General features: G+C 42.6%; 1 protein-coding gene across 14 annotated transcripts in view; it reads right to left on the minus strand.

Annotated features, from left to right (window-relative positions):
- EBF1 (EBF transcription factor 1) overlaps positions 1-17660 on the minus strand; it is a 287079-nt gene that overhangs the window by 91490 nt on the left and 177929 nt on the right. For 8 of the 14 annotated variants that reach the window (XM_063349003.1, XM_063349002.1, XM_063349006.1 and 5 more), the window contains 2 exons: positions 14520-14601; positions 6435-6576 (listed from right to left, as the gene is read on the minus strand). In XM_063349003.1, the coding sequence (XP_063205073.1) occupies positions 6435-6576; positions 14520-14601 (224 nt within the window). The remainder of the gene's footprint in view (positions 1-6434; positions 6577-14519; positions 14602-17660) is intronic. The other 6 variants (XM_063349004.1, XM_063349009.1, XM_063349008.1 and 3 more) reach the window with 1 other exon arrangement.

Genomic DNA, 17660 nt, shown 5'->3' on the forward strand with positions numbered 1-17660 from the left:
TTGTTAACGCAGTTTTGGCTACCGAAATTGGAGCTGTACGAATCTGAGCTCTGCTGTGTTTTGCTAACCTGAGGGATCCCGAAATTTTACTCCTGAAGGGGCCATTTCAATCGCAGCCTGACAGCCGCACAGCGCCCACCATGGAACCTCACCCAGCCATTCCTGGGTGAGGGATTTCTCAAACCTTAACCTCTCCCCAACCCGCCGTATACTTTTTAGGAAGATACCGTGTCCTGACTTAACATTTGCAACCTGTAGAGAACCTGACACAGTTTTGGCAACTTACTCCAACGGTCCCCAGAGTTAAAACCTCGGGGAGAACACATTGGAGTCTTTACACCGTAACCTTCTGGCCATGGTTTGTCTCTTCACAGGGACAAATGCTCTAGCTCCATCTGAGCAGACATACTGGACTAATCCAGCCCTGGTGTGCTCACTCATATTAGAAACATACAGTAAATCCACAGGGCAGCGAAGAGGTTAATATTACACGCTCAGTGAGGTCAAGTTCCAAGAACACATAACAAGCCATTATGTAAAAAATTGCCTGAATTTATGAGTCACTGCATTTATGAAGGAACCGATATGAAAAAGACAACTTGGCAAAAGTAAAGAAAATGATTTCCAGCTTGAAGTTTTGCAATCCTTCAGTATATCAAGGCTCACTTACTGTTATTACTATCCATGTTGTGCAATGTTCTGAAAGTCACATTTTTTTCCCTTGTGTATGCATAGAGATGTCCAACAACCCTAGGTATTCTTCCCTCATAGAAAATAAATTAGAAAGCAGGCGTAACTCAGAATAACATACAAGATCCCCTCAAGTAGAGTGGTAGAATCCTAATATTTTTTTTCAATATTTTCCTTCTAAATAATAAATCAAGCCCAGTGCATTTCTCTATATAGAATGATACAGTGCAGAAAAAGATTGTGTGTTTATATTTTTCACATAATCATGAAAACATTCTTAAGTGAAGCACTAAGATATAACAGGTGCTTCCATCCACAGATGAAACAAGTCGAACATTAAAAGTTTCTTTGTTTAGACCTGCCAGTTTGTGAGTGCAGTAGTCCCTAACTTTGATTAAGAATCTCAACCTATGCCATCTAAGGCTATGGATCAACTTTTGCAGATTAACGTTTCTCAACTTGCTAATATTTTTCGCTTCCATCAGTATTCTGTCTTGTATCAATAATTTCATCAACTAGCACGGACCTGTGCAACACCAAGAGATTCAGGGTTGAAGTGGTTAAAATGGAGCTGATTGATAGGGGCATCCTCTTCATGACCATCCGTATCACCAAAAATGTAGTAGTGAAAGTTGTGGAAAAGCCACTTACAGCACAAGAACCACGTCACTACGTCACATTTCTGAGCATCCTTCAGGAATCGTCAACTGGTGTGCCCAGCACGTGCAGCTGAATTCAAGGTATACAATGACCTCTCTCAACGATTCTGGTAAGAGTCAGACTAGACAACAGTGATACCTAAGGGCAGTCAGTCTCAAGCTTTATTTTAAAGATTATCCTCTCAAAATAGCTTATAAGGTGGGGAAAAACTTTCCTTTTTATTAACCTAAATAGAAAATATATAATCAACTAAGACACAGCCTAGAAATCATTTTTTGCTTTCAAATCTGAAGATTTAGTGGAAAATTTGCGAATGTGCCTACTGCGGTGCCTGCGGGCTCTCAAATTGCCCAGGATGGGCAGGATTAGCAGTAAATGCTCTTTAAATGCCCCACTGCTGACAAGAGGATCCACCCGACGCGCCCGGCTGGGGCACAGCAGCTACTGCTTTTCATTCATTGGGGAGGTTTTCGTCTGCAGACTGCAAATGGTCTGAATCACTCATTGCTATCACGAACTAAAACAACGTTGGAAAAGCTTGACTGTTTCAGGTACCACAGTAGAGTGATCAAATAATCCCGTCATGCACTACCGTTTCCAGTATAAGGCAGCCACTAATAATGGTTTAGCTATATAATGACCTATTTTAGATATATGTACACTCACTCAGATTTATATATATTTCATATGAAAATAATGGCAGGACATTGCTTTAGAAATCATGGTCGTCTCGGCTTCCATCTGCAAATTCTGACATCATGTCTTACAATTTGTCCCTGTTTCTACTCTGCATCTTTCATCTTTTGCTGCCGTTGAGACGACTCAGAACCCAATCGCCAGCAAACCTCACCACCACCTAATTCTTCAGTGCTCTCCTGAGGAGGAGGTAGGAAAAGGAAAAGAAATCAAACTGTCCCTTTAAAAACCCAAGCATTTAAGCTGCTTGTCAGTCGTCTTCCTGACAAGGCCACTTGAATGTATTCAGGAATATTTGCATAAATGCTCACAGTGAGTTCACCGTGGCAGCTAGCGCTAATGGTACATAAAGTAATTTAGTCACTTCTCTTAGGCATTCTGTCAGGGTGATAAGCACCCCCTCTTTGCCTTGTTGCATATTAGATCATTAGATAATAAAGTGTTAGAGCATGCAAACTGACAGGGTCTCAGGGACTATCATTTTTCGAGGGCATTGCATTCTGCCAGTGAGGAAAAATAATAGAGAAACTGATGCTGCAATTGGCTTTACAGTCTTGCAAAGCCATTCAAAGATTTGGGGGAAAAAAGAATTTTTACTTTGCAGCGACATGAGAGTTTGAACTGGACACTTTGCAGACATCTGCAGCGGTGGACTTCATGCTGGTGAACTTGAAAAGGGTTGATGCAATCCCTGTCAGAATTCCCCCCTTCCATAAACTCGTCACTTAAATTGCAAGGGAAAGATTTTGCTTTTAAAATTGACACCCCGGGATGAACTAGATGCTGAAACACATTCCCCTGGTTGGGGCCTATTGGCTCTTCACTGTACATCTTACTGTATACGTACAATTTAGAAAGGTCAACCACACCGGTTTTCTGGTTTACCATAAATATAAAACAAGTGAGGATTCAACTATTTGTGAATGAAAAAGTGATAATTACTGAAAACCACAGATTACTGTGGCTTACCCTATTTATACCACACAGAGATGTATGAAATAATTGGCCTCTGCCAGCTATTACTTTTGAAAGATAGATATATTTATTTGAAATAGGAGCTTCTTAACCCGCTGGTTTCAAGGAGGACAGTGTGTGTGTGGATACGAAACCAGGATTCAGGTTCCTAGTTGCATTCAGAGAGACGAGCTACGAAAAGGAACTTTCATTTTACTATCTGACAAGCAAGATATAAATAGAGATGTGTTGGATATCCCAAAAATAATCCAGGCTACCTGCTAATGAGATGGTAAAATCGGAATGTGGACACACCAGGCTCCCGAGTGGCTCGGGAGGAAAAGCTTTCTTTCCAGCTTTTTGGCACCAAAAGTCTCTGCAACTCCATGTCTAAGAGCAGCATGTCCCAAAACAACTTTGTAAGGAAAAATAAGCTGGATATCGTCTAACTAAACGAGGCAACCAGCACATTTGCTTGCTACATGCCCTCTCCCCTTTCGCCAGTCCCCACGCAGTCGGGCATCCATTTCTGTGGTGATGGGATATTTGTGTTAAAGAGTTAAAGACCTCGGAAAGTACATGGGAATACGTTTCGTCAAGGGCATATTACAGTTAGATCCCAGCGTTTAAGAACCTGCGATCAGAAGGTGCTGACCAGAGCAATAAACCAGAGACAAACTAGCCATGACTGCGTTGGCTTCCCACTCCACCATTCACAGGTACTTCGGGTCAATCTGCCCTTCCCCAGCAGAAAAGCTGGAAAGAGCAAAGACAAACAAACTGTCTCTGCTACTTACGCTTCAAGATATTATCCAAAATGAAAATTCCACAAACTGAAGGGAAATAACGTACTTTGGGACTCAAACTAAAAAGTAATTTCAGTGGAGAAAACTGTCATCTGTTCCTGTGGGTCTAAAGTTCGTGGTGGTTGCCCAAAATTCAACAGCATTAAGCCCAGTTGAGACTTTTCCTATTTTTTTTTTTTCATTCAGTTAAGTGTTTTAGACATTTAATACCAACATTTAAAACAGTTACTGGATTTATTTTTATGATTTTTTTCCCCTGTCTCTTGGACCCAAATGTGCATAGAATTCCTGGAGAGCTGGATTGAAGGATTTGGGTTAAAAAGAAAGGCTCCACCAAGCCTTTGGGAAGAGTGCAATTTTGTAGTGGGGAGGTTTCTATCCAGAAGTAAGAATTTACTAGCGGTTGCTTTATGAGGTTACTTGAGAGGTGCCTGAGAAAGTAGATTAGAAAAATCACCTTTCCCACAAAAAGTACACACGGAGATATTTTGCAGATGTTGACTTTTAATGTTAGCACAGGAACTAGGGTTTGTGTAGATATGTAAGCATAGGATTATTTTTTTTTGTTTCATTTTGCTAACAGAATCCCTCAGGTAATAGGAGTGGGAACAATAGTTGTGGTACAACACGATGCTATTACAACATGCATGTAAATAAGAAAATTTATGTATGAAAAAGTAAGTATTGCCTTGACCAAAAGCACGCACTGAGAAGACTGCAAGAGCGGGTGGGGAAAGAAAGAAAAGATGGCACCTACGTTAGTACGAATATAAGTAAAAAATCGGAGTGTTTTTTTCAAAGGCTAGACTTAATGACAAGATTACAAAGTTGGACAGAGAGGTTTCCTTTTGTAACGTTCCGCCTTCTGCTAATTAATAAAGACAGAGTTCATACATTCCTTAGAAAAATTCAGCAAAAATTATGACAGTGGTTTGTTTATTAAATTAGGTTGTTGGCAGGATGAAAAAAAATTCTATAACTTGAATTATGGCTGAAAATGGCTCATAGCCTACATAAAAAGTTAGAGCTAAATAAATACAGATGTAAGTTATGTTTATATAATGAGAAACGCTGCTGAGCTAAGAATTTTAGGTTAGTAAGTGTGAACTACAGACCCGATTCTGCAAACACTTATCAATACCCTCAACTTTACTGACACAAGAAGCCTCATTGATCCCAACAGGACCATATGTGCGCATAATCTTAAATATATGCATAAGTGCTTGCAGGACTGATGCCTGAAAGCATAAACAGAATAGAAAGCTTGAGTAGCAGAAACCCACACATTTGCCCATTTCTCAGTATTAATAATTTCTTTTAACATATCTAGTTAACATTTTTCTGAGTGGCATTCACTTTCCCAGAGAAAATTTTATCTGGTTTCTTCAAACTCCTTGGAAAAATCTATTTAATTATTCATCAGATCCTTGGCAAATATTTGTGCAACAAACCAGCATAAAGGACTGGTGCCTTCTACACTGAACTGCCTCCCTGGAAGCTGAGGGTGCACATCTCTTAGAGGGAGCAAGCACCTATTGAGTCTAGGATTACAAACGCCTTGGAAGACAAAGAGCTTTCTACCAAGCTGGAACAGGGAGAGGGAGTGAAATGCCCTCTGTTTTTGTTTTGTTTTTCAGTAGTAGTCATCAGCTTTGAGGACACAGAGCAAAACAAAACATTAATCAAATCCAGATTTTTCAAAGTACATTTACACTCAACAACTCCCTTTTTAAGCACCTACACTCACCCGCAGATGTTCTCTTCCAGGACCAGCTGATCTTACAGAAAAGATTACCGTCCCCCAGGCAGCCTCCAGCCACGTGCACCCGTCCCACCCTTGCTGGGGCTTACTGTCCTTTCAGAAAAGCCAGACAAACTGCCTTGCACCGCTTCTCCTTCAATCATTTCAGCAAAATAAGCTAGACTGGCAGAGAATTATTATTTAAACGATTTAACGCAAAATAATTTCTTCGGATTGAAGGAGACTTGGGAGCAATCAGACAACCATCTTAGCTGGCATGGCCATGGTGGAGAAGAGCCTGCAGCAGGCAGGAGACGAGCAGCTGTGGCACGCAGGGAAGAGCAACTTCCTCAGCTGGCACAGCTGGAGCCAGAAAAGAACATTCGTCCATGGCTTGAGTAAGCAGATGGATTTCCAAAAGGGCTCTGATTCCATTTAGGGCAATTCAAAGGAGCAGATGGATCTCCTAGAGAGCTCAGCACTCTATAGAAATCCAATGCGAGATTTGGGTGCTGAGCACTTCAGAAAATATGCAGTGTCCTTTAGATGCCCAGTCAAAGCCCAAGGCAATTTGGAAAAAAAAGATCAGATTCCAAAATTTGGGTGCTGAATAGATAAAAAAGAAAGAAATCACCACACTTCACCGACACATAGGACAGACTCCAGACTCCGCACCCATGTTTGCCTACTGGTTTGTCATTTCACTACATTTGGTGCTGACCTACTTGTAAAATTACCCCTTCAGTCTGGAGGCCCGTCTCTTTAAAATAGCCAGTCCCAAAGGTATAAACTGTTACAGGACAATTTGAAACCAGCAGCCAGAGACACAAACCAAATAAATCCACATTTAAAGTAGCAATGCCAACCAATGAAAATTATATGCCTACCATGTTCCAGATAAGAAGGCGTACCTTCCGAGGGATCGAGTCTTCGAGCTCTCCGCCCGTGCTTGGAATTGTTGTGTACAAACATATTGTCCGACACTGCCAACACATGGCCATCAACATTGACTGTTGTAGATACCACAACCTGCAAGCACAAGAGCAAAATGGAGGAAGATTTGGATATATATGCACGTTTTTTAAGAAGCACGGAGTGTAATAAACTCAGTTAAATAAATAACAGCTGGGAGCTGTAGAAAATTGCATAGCTATTTCGCATAATAACTGGTGCTTATGCTGTACAAATCTAACAAGAGACGCTATTGATGAGTGGGTCTTTGGCATCACAAGCTTTTGATGCAGTTTTAAGTTAAATTGCAGAGTTTGTAGCTGCACGGCAGACGGCACACTGTTAACCATCATTTTAACAAGAAGATCTTTATTAAGTATTTTTTCCCCTATATACAAGGGCAGCTGTGTTTCACCCTAAATTATCCTTCAGTTTCCATGCTGAAGTAGATAGAGCTGTTGACATTGCAAATGAGAATCGATTCAGAATAAAAGAAAACAAAAGCGTACTTTGTGAAGTTGCAATGAACGTTGTTGCGTGCCTCCCCCCCTCCTCCTCTACTGTTCTCCCCTCAGTACAGCCACCACAGGTTGTTGAATTTGCCCAGATTTCTCCCGAGGTCTATCTCAGGCAGTACGTATAGGTATGTTTGTGTACACACGCACGCTTGACAGTGGGGTCTTGATCTGGAGAACACAACCCTATTCATCCAGCATTAGAATTATTTGTATTTCTCAACTTATCTCAATGTCAACACCTGGGATTTGGTTTGAGGTGAGGGGAGGGAGACAGAGAAGCACTGCCCTGGAGGCAACATCCAACATTTCTGCTCCCCAGAGTAGCCCAGAGCAGGAGAGGAGCCAACCCAACAGGGGCAAATGGGTAAGCGTTGGGTCCAGAGTAAAAGACCCAACTGCTCAGAGGCATCCGGGGGGACCTCTCAACCTTGAGGCTCGGCAGGCACCATCCTATAGGAAATCCCCGTTCAGGCCAAGGGCACCCGAGCCACCAACCATTGTGGAGGAAAAGGGCGGACGCACAGGGCAAGTCCCTGGCGGAGCTGTGAGCTCATCACACCGGGTGTCCTCCCACCCCTCTCCGACCAAGTGACTTCAGAGCCTCCCTGGCTTTCATTCAGCTGCCCCCTCCCACAGCCTTTTCCCCACAAAGTACGGCATTCCCAGCCTTTTACCCCAGCCAAAGATTTGGCCTTCAGCTCGCTGCTGGTTTGCTTAGGAGCACGCGTCGCCTTCGAGAACTTCGACTAAAACAATAAGAAGAAATGACCTACACTTCTCCTTACATTAAACAGGGAAAGGGATTAAAAACTGAAACCCACAGAGATATGTTTATTCATGCGACCTCTTACAACCAAATATAATAATTGTCTGTTAATTGCAGTTTCAGCTCCCACCTCATGCTTCGACATGTGAAACAGCAATCAGCAGCTCCTGTTTAATCCACCTATTATGTTGACTAATTAACTTTGCTCGACAGTTTATTTCTTCCTCCATTATCAGCCCCTGTCAGCCGCAAGCACACTGCCGCAAAGGGGGACCTCAGCCCTTTTGATTGATCACCGATAGATTGACATGCAGATTAATTTAATTAGAATCACCTCACTTGAGAAATGAAAGACAATGGCAAGGGGGCTAATAGATCTGCTCTTATAATGAGGCAAGCCTCCAGAGCCACGGCAGAGGATTTCTGATTTATTTTTCTGAATTCCCCAGTCGCTCTGAAAGGCTCTCGCTTTAATTGTTCTTGGTTTTGAGAGGCTTTAGCCTCTGAAGAGGTGAAATGCTTTACAAGGATTGGCAAACATTACTTCAACTCTCTCAGGAAGCTGCTGCCTCTCAAAGTTGGTCAAATGGGGACATTTAAAGGATCGCTTACAACAATTCAATTTCATCACATGAATTGGATCTAAAAAAAGAAGTTGAAGAAAAAATTTTCCACCTATTTCCGACCACCAATTAAAATGCTCAAAAATATAAAGTAAGGAACGCTGCTAAATTGCCCACAGCTAATCCCGAAGTCTTTGTCTTTAAAAAGAGGAATACAAAAGAGAACAGTTTACATCTAAAGGATCCTAAACCCATCCCTCAGAATGGCATTCCAGGCAACAGATTTTTGTGCGTGTTTTAAGTGAAAGATATTAAAATACAGAATAAATGATTCAAGAGCTCTTACAGATGGAAATTTGGGAAAAAGAAATCACCAAATACTGTAGGTAAGTTTTTCTGAAATCAAACTAAGGGGAAAAAAAACCCAAGCCCTATATATAAAATTCCAAAAGGGATTTCAAAAGTAATTTATCCATTGCATTCCTGAGGGATAGAATAAAGTTTATGATATTTTCAATAAAATATGATCTTATAGTAAGTGGCTCAGGGTTTGCAATCTTATTTGTGCACTTGCAACCATTGTAAATTCTTTGCAACTGGGATTTTGAGCCAAGTCCTTAGCTGGCATTGCCTGTCACAGCTCCGTGATTTATGCCTGCTCCTTATCTTCTACGATCTGCCTAGATGCATCAGAAAATTAACACTACTGCAATTAATAACAATGGCTACAACATAAAATATTTTCCCCAATCCGAAAACCATATAGCTACGCGCAGATTTCCCACTAAAGCTGGTCTGTGCTGAAACCCAAACTTTTGAACATTTCTAGAAATAGGATTCCAGAAAAATAACGGGTCAAGACTAATAATAGCAAGTTTGGTCTCAATCCTGTGCAAAATGTATACGTAAGTAGCTGCCTTTATACATGCACCTTTCTAGGGAAGAACTCCAGGTAACGATACCACTGAGGTCAGTTTTATGTGAGTAAATCTACATTTAATTCCCTCCCCCCCCGCCCCACCTCAGGTTTCCAAAACTGTTGATGCGACCTATTTCGAATTACTTAACAGTGTCTTCCTACCGACCTCCTGAACAGCGAGAGTTTGATTTACTACAGAGAGACCACATTGGTGTGGTTCTTCGGTGTCGTTAGCAGAAGGAACTATAAAAGGAATCCCCAAGAGAAACTGTTTCCAGTCTCAGGAAATGCAGACAAAAAAAGTGGTTACTTTATGTATCTGTCTGAAAAAAAAAATGATTATTCATAGTGCACCTGTAAGAAGCAGCACACGCTTACTGCTTAATTCTCTAAATGCAAATCTCATTAATACAGGAATACTGAACATACACTGCACTAACAAAATATTAATGCCCCTAATTATTAACAGAGAAAAAATATACCTTGAATATTGTGTGCCACAGTTACATACCTGGATTGCTGCAGAGCACTTACATACTTACAAGTTCTACTCATATTTTTTAATCTAAAAAAATACTACACTCTCCTCATTTTGATTTTGAAACGACTGGGATATGTTCAAACTAAAGCACATGCTAAAACTAATTTGTGGAGAAATCGTAAAATCAGGGGGAGGGGAGAGCCAAAGTATACGTGGAACGGGCACTGAGGCATCCTAAAACACAGGCCGGAGCAAGAGGGAAAGGCACACTACAGTTTAATAAATGATTAATGAGGTGCTGACACATTAATGTAAGCACAGGGACAACCAGGCCTGCCAAATCTCAAACCTTTCCAAATTTTGTCAACAAAACACAGTTTTAATTTGGGACAGGCAAACATGGAAAATGATTTTGAGCTTTAGCTTTAGCCCTTCATAGATTTTGAATTTAAATCCTGTATCAACACCAGGGGAGACAGAGGTATGAAAGAAACACATCGGTTTACAACTTTCTTCAATGAAGTTGGCACTATCAGCCGCATTAACGTATCACGGCTGTGAATTATTCTGCCTGCCATTAAATAGTTCAGTTTGTTAATACTCTGGAGCTTACTTTAAAGAAAAATATTCAGAGACCAGGAGCCTGGAGATCAAGCTATTTATCCACGTTTAGCACTCGGCCTGTTTATTTGTTATAGTACCTCACCTAATATATCAAAATTAAGCATTGCATGACTCCTCATTTTTAACCACAGCCCATTAAGCTTTGCTAACTGATTAAGACATAGCATGTTCCTTGTGCTTTTCATTTTCTCTGATGTATGGTGAGGGATCTGATATTTTTGCGATGTCCCCAACATCCAGTGGCAAAGGCAGAGAAAACCTGATTAAGATGATTTCCAGGTTTGAAGTGCGTCGTTAGTGTTAAACCTGTAACTACTGCGCTTGCTGCTCTTTGAAAGCTATGCAGAAATGCAGAAATGGCTTGAGCAACGTCTTTATTTTCATCACCACTTGGTGACCTCTTCCTGCAATGTGTTGACTTCTTTATTCTGGTAACTAAAAATCACTCTCGATTTAACAAGACACTTAAAAAGGTGCCCAACTTAAAGCACGTAAGTACAATATGTTCAGTAATTTTGCTCACGTGCTCAAGGGCAGGCCAGGCGCTTAATTACCTTGTTGAATTGGGCCACAGCTCTCACTGCTATTTTTCAGCCTCTTTTTTTTTTTTGCCTTTCCCTTCTCTGGGGATGGAGCCTTGCATGTCCAAATTCCATTATCTGGGATTCATGAAGCATCATTTCTGTCTCTTATGCAAATTTGCAATAAGACACAAGTGGCTTCAATTCAAACATGAGTGGCAGCGTCCCATGGAGGCACACGAGCAGCCCAGGCCGAGGAAGAGGTTGTGGTAACGGAATCAAACAGCATGGCAATTTCTCAGTGACTTTCAAGGTTTCCATAATAAACGAGCGTTTGGGGTTTTATGCAGTGACTCAGTATGAAAAGTTTCCTCTAAATGAAAACTTGACATGTGTCAGTTTGCAAGCAGTTGTGCGAAAACAAGAACAACAAGATAACTAGGGCACCTGGGTTTCATTAATTACAATAACATACAAAACTGTTTAGTTTGTATGGATGAGTTTTTAGTGCTGAAAAAGAAAATCTGAGCAGAGTTCACCCATGATACCATCTACTTATTATTATTATTACCACTAATTGGAGCACTACAGCCCATCCCACTAAGACCGATGACTTATTGGGAAGAAGAATGCAAAACCAGACTGAGCATCTGCTCCATGGGGTTTCTGGAATAAAAAGGCAAGGCTGACAAAGGTGACAATACCTGATATCACCAAACGTTCTGTGAAATGGGGCTGATGAAACACACAGGGATGAAATTATTTTCTTAAGGACAAGCAGGGAGGCTGTAGCACAGTTGAACACTTAGCTGTCTTGAGTCCCTGCACAGCACTTGACTTCTCTCCGACTGTCCCCCTCTGCTAATAGAGACACGGCTAACGCAGCCAGGGCCAGCGCTGCTCCAGCACACACTTCTGCTGGCACTTGACGCCGCTTCAGTTGTCACATGCCTGGACATCCCAGACATGCAGAGAAACATATTTCCTTCCAGGACCACAACTGCTTTCATGTTAGGCTTATCACACTATTTCATTTGCACGCAATGTTCTGGAAAAAAACTTCCTAATTCATTTCTATGTGTGAGTCTGAATGAAGTTTCACACACAGGTCGCCTGAATCAACATATACGCTGCCTCTTCCCTGTACTTTCTTAACCTGTGTTATACTGTATGATAATCAGACAAATCCCTGCTGCAGGAAAAAAAAAACAACAACAAACTACTAAGAAAGGAAATTTTCTGCAGGACCTGTCCTTAGATAGTGCAAGACTCGTGTCCCTAGTCCTTCGCTGTTTCTCCCACCAAAACCATAATCTGCATTCTAGCAACTCCTAGCAACTTTTGGGGACTGATGAATGACAGACCATAGCCAAAAGATGAACAAAGCCCTGGGCAGCTTAACAGTCCAACGCAGATCGGGGAATGAAGTAAAGGAAGGGAAAATCTCCATTTTTTGTTGTGGACAGAGTATGCTACTATTTTAAAAGTATCTGGAAATACTTTACTCTCATGGTTTTTAAGCAGAACTTTGACATAACTATTAGAGACCTTGTAAGTCACTGGCAATATTTCAAAGGCAGCTGACAGCAAACCCTCCACGGACTTCACAGGGGCCCAGATTTCAGGTGGTTCCTGCACAAACAATGTCTCAAACATCTCGGTGCATCGCATCGTTGAGACACTATGTGTATGCTCAGTCCTTTTCACCCTAAGAAATCATAAATGAAGCCTGGACCCAGTAGAGTCTGGCTGGTTTATTTCAAGAAGTCTATTACTAAAAGAGGAACAAGCTCAAAATTAAAAAATAAAAATAAAAAAAAATAAAAGAAACAAAAGCAGCTACTGTAAAACAATAAGCCTGGGCAGTTAACAGAACGCTGCAAGCTTCAATACCACCCAGTATTATAGTATAAGTGGTTCGCTTGGCTGAAAGTGATTAATTTCTTGAAAATGCTAAGGTCACACTAATTGACATGACCTGTGTAATTAAGCAGTCTCTGTTTACACACGGAAAGCTCAACTGCTGTGAAGCTGGGTTTGTATGACAGAATGTCTTTACAAGTCAAGAGATCAACAACCTTTCCTATGTCCTACCTACTCGCCGACACAGACTCCTGATTGCTGTTCTGAGAGAACACGCAAAGGCATTACCATATGAAAATCAGCCTGGAGCCTGGACGAGCACAAACCCAGCAGAGTGTACATGTTGTGAAGCAAGCTCTGACAGGCCCCAGGGGTGACTGCTTGGCCTAAATCCCTGTGCTGGTGAGAGTCCTTTTTCCACTTTCTCCTTCAGTGATAATGCCCTCTTGAATCACAGGAGAAATGTGACGGAGGGAGGCGTGTGGGGTGAGAAGCCGAGGGCTCTGCCATGCTAATCCCACCTCTTATACTGATTAATTTAATCCCTGCGGCCACATCTCCTCATTTCTGCACTTCTATGCTTGGAGGGGCAAATAACACCCTTCTGCCTTCCAGCGTTGTTGCAATTAAGCAGTTCAACAAAAGACATATGTTCTACATATAAATAATATTGCCATTTACATAGCATTTAGCACTTTTGCTTAAGTGCGACAATGCTGGAAAAGAAGAAAACATGGTCCTCAGCTACTGCAGAAAGCAGCCGTCTTTTGGAGTTGTTCTTCCTCCAGAGACCCATGTAGTCCATGGGACAACCCTCCTGTTTCTTCCTCAGAACCTGGAGGCAAAGCCCCGCTGACAGACTCTATCGTGTTTTCTCCCTGGACCATATACACTCCTGCCATCAAAAGAGAAGGTCCTTCGGCTCTCTACCCCATATTTTTATTCAGCACATACTTAGGTAAAGCATTATTGGCACAGTCAAAGGGCCGTGTCTTCAATAAAGGGCTTGGAGCAACTATTTCTCAGCATGGCCACCACACCACTCCGCTGACAGCACTGGGGAAGGCAAGTGCAGACCATCTTCCAACGGGACAGTGCTGTACTTAATCGCAAAGGTAGTTGTGGACATAGGCGTAGCATAAGAAAATGACCGTGGCCACCTGAAGATGTGTTGATACTACAGTTCCCAAGCCCCACTGCCGCATGCTGCAACAGCAGGGAAATACCAGCCCAAAACATCCCAAGAAATATACACCCAGTGATAGTTTTTTCCAAGTGCTGACTACAGGGATGGACCTCCATCCCATTGATGCAAGTTTATGAGTCTTTAACACTGCTGAAGAATGACTGCTGAAGCGCAGTCACGAGCCTGATTTTACTAATTGCTCTTATACCCTCCTCCGCCCCTTCCAATAAACACGGTTCTCGCTCAGTGTTTCCATGAAGGCACATAGTTCCCGCGGCAGAAGGGAGTATCTCAGGGCGGGGTAGCCCCATAACCTAATACAACAGTACGGTCATTTTGATTTTTCCTTTTCATGCTTTCACTTCCCGTGGAGGTGACTTTATCTTCAAGAGTTCTCTTGTCCAGAGCAAGAAAACCCAACTACTTCCTGTCAATTCTGCTGTGACAAGAAGTCCTCGGGCAATATTCTGTGACCTTATGTTTTTAGCATCTTCCAGTGAATTACTAGGTTAGTTTGGGTCAAAGTACTTCTGTCCCTAACAGCTGCTGATTTTCAAAGGAGGAAGCGTGTCCGACTGACCTGGAATCGACGCATGTCTCGAGGGTTTCCTGCATTTTTTAGGCAATTTTGGTTACATTTGAGGAAAAATTTCAAGAAGAACCTGTGGAGAAAGAGAAACAGACATTAACATCTTATAAACAGTGCACAGTAGTACTGTGTAATATCTGCACGTTTGGTGCCACAAAGCCATATTTACATTTGTATTCCCAACTCAGACGAATCATCCCACTGACCATCCAAAGAGTAGAGCTTACGTGGGCCCCAATCAAGCAAAACACGTAAGAATGTCCTAAACATTTAATCAGTAAATTAATAGATCTGTTGTGTCAGAGCCATGAAAGTTTGCAGAGTCAGTCCCTCTATCGTGCCTAACGGCCAGCCCCACCGTGCCATCCACAGCAGCGAGGAAGTAAGAGACACGTATTTCAGCACAGCAAAAAGAGGACGGAAAAATGCCAGCCAAGAAAATTCTCTTACATATAAACGGGGTTTTGCTCTACAAGTTTGCTGTTGTGCAAATTTTGATTTAATACAAAAATACCGAAAATGTTCCACACAGTTGAAATCTCCCTTCCACAATTAAACCCAGTTTGTGTATAAAATTAATGCTCAAATAGTGGTTAGTGGGAGACCAAAACTCTGAGAGGAAAAGAGGGGAAGTCTCAGTTAAAAGACTGACTTCACAGAAAATTGAAATATTTTCAATGCAGTCTATTTCCTGACCATATACAGTTCACCGATGTAGCTATATGACCCTGACATATATCTAAGAAAAGACACTGCATCTTACAAAGCCAAAGAAAAAAGCAAACATTTGACTGAAAATATTTCCTTCAGTGTTATGCATCAGTGGACTGTAAACTCATAAAGACAAGTCAATGAATAATAGTGGGTCTCAGATTCCAGGCTTCCTCCCTGAGAGCCAAAGTTTATCAACCTTTTGTCCAAAATAAACTACAGACTAAGGTCTAGTAAAGCTCAGCTGTGCAAAATTTAATCCTACAGCAAGTTTAAAACCTAGCGCAACCAGACAGAGCAGCGTTACACTTGCAATAACCATCAGTTGACTAAGCAGAAGCTAATCTGACCTGTCTCCATGTAGAGAAAGCTGGGTGGGGAACTGTTTGATCTTGTTTTGCTTTAAATCAGAAAGTTAACTTTTGCAAGCATCCATCTTTTAGCACCCAAACCGAACGCTAGGTCAGCAGAATTTGCACTCACTGCCACCAAGAAAGGCAAAACCGCAGCGTAAACAGCTTCAGAAAAACCCTTTTTGATGAGCAGCATTCTTTGCCCCAACCGAGTTGTGATACCACCCCTCAACGAGGCAAGTTTTGGTGCTTGTTCCTCCATGCCAAGAAAATCCTACTAGGCAAATGGCTGCAAGGACAAACAGAAACTACAAAGGACTGTTTTCATTAAAGAAAAGTAAGGTAATGAGGAGGATTATAAAACGTGATGTTTGGGATTACCAAGGACTGGATCTCCTACCCCAGGATGTCCCTTCTAGACCTGCACTCCTAAATAAGAGCAGGCAATCAACATAGAATAAACCACCACCACACTTGAGCAAGGGTTTGGAGACACTGTGTTTGTTTACGCTAAACTGAGAAGCGGTGTAAGCCATTACATTTCCTCATCAAGCAGGTTCTGATATTCAATAATGGAAAGTTGGTGCTATTTGTTGTACGTGCGTGTGTCTTTTTAAGCCTCTAATGGCCAGCTGTGACAGCCTGACTCAGATTGTGTAGAAGGAGCTGTCAGCACAAATCTTGGCATCTCGAATCCAGACAACTGCTTGCCACCAGGCGAGGGTTTGTACTCGTGCCAGAATGGATTTTGAGAGACAAGCAAATAGGGCATTAATTCCGCCAAAGAAAAACGAAAAGCGAGGAGAGTTCAGGATCTTACACTTCAGATGATGGCTTTCCTGTCAACAGCTCGTCATTTAGCTCATGAGCTATGAAGGGCACGGACATCAGATCCCTCTTGCCCTAAGCTGGCCCTGTCATGCGAAATGCTGGCAGGATCCAGAGACCACCCCTCCGCGTGAGATTGCTTGCTGAAATAAAAAGCCCGGCCATCTGTTGGGAGGCAAAGACATCCCTGTCAGCTGGTGCCTACAGCCTCGAACAGGCCCTTATGTGGCAAAGCCTCTCAGAGCCACTTACTCTTTGGGGAGAAGCCGGCGCTGCCCCGGGTTTGCCGGGGGATTTTTGGCGGCTTCGCCAAGCGCCAAGCCCAGCAGCTGCCCACCCGGTCTGCCGCGGCCCTGGAGCAACGCCTCGGCCCTGAGCGGAGCTGGGACACGGAATAGTGAAAAGTAACGGCGCTGAAAGACAGCATCAGCCACGCAAACGTGGGAAGCGTCTTGCCCGTCTGGCTTTGCACAGCATGCACGAGCGCTGGGCAATGGGGGTCGGCGCGTTGACTCAAGGGCCCCAAAGGCGATGGAAAGCTCCTCGTGAAGCTCTCCAGTGAAACACTGGGCCTTCCCTTCCCTTACAAAGTCTGAGCTCTTGTCAGCCCGAAGGCTTGTAAAATCACTATGAAATACAAGAGTCGGCTTTTGGGGTCTGCAAACTCTAAACCAAAATTTCGAAGTCTAACACCATTTGCACTGTGCTATCTCCCCCAAATTCTACAGAAGTTTCACCAAAATAAACTGCAGAAGAAATGAAGCTCATCTATTTAAACCTACCAAAAAACCTCAGGCAAGCAAGCAAACAAAACTTCCTTTGAATTAAATCAACTCCAGAAAAAAATTAACTTAAGAAAATAACAGTATTTTCCAAGGAACTTTCAAGACACCAAGCTTACACATCCAAGTCCACTCACTGTATTTTAAGTAAAAAGTCGCCAGTTTACAGAACGCGTTCTGCCAAGTGCCGTGTTTTTATTCCACTGAAAGACAAAACAAACTATAGGCTGCACTTTGTTTTGGAACACGCCAGAGCCAGAGTCCCCCTGGCTACGCGAAGGCATCCCACACTTGTCTAGGCAAGGGCTGAGCAGCTCCCGAGCTGGCACGGCATGTGCCGGCTGACGGTCTCCCCCCGCTTTGGCAGAAAAGCGGATGCAAAGAGATTAGCACAAGGGCAGAGGGGAGCAGTTTGATTCACGGGGTTCCGCCCAGTCTCTCGGTTCTTGCTTTAAACC

Source organism: Chroicocephalus ridibundus, chromosome 11 (assembly GCF_963924245.1).
Source record: "Chroicocephalus ridibundus chromosome 11, bChrRid1.1, whole genome shotgun sequence".
NCBI lineage: Eukaryota > Metazoa > Chordata > Aves > Charadriiformes > Laridae > Chroicocephalus > Chroicocephalus ridibundus.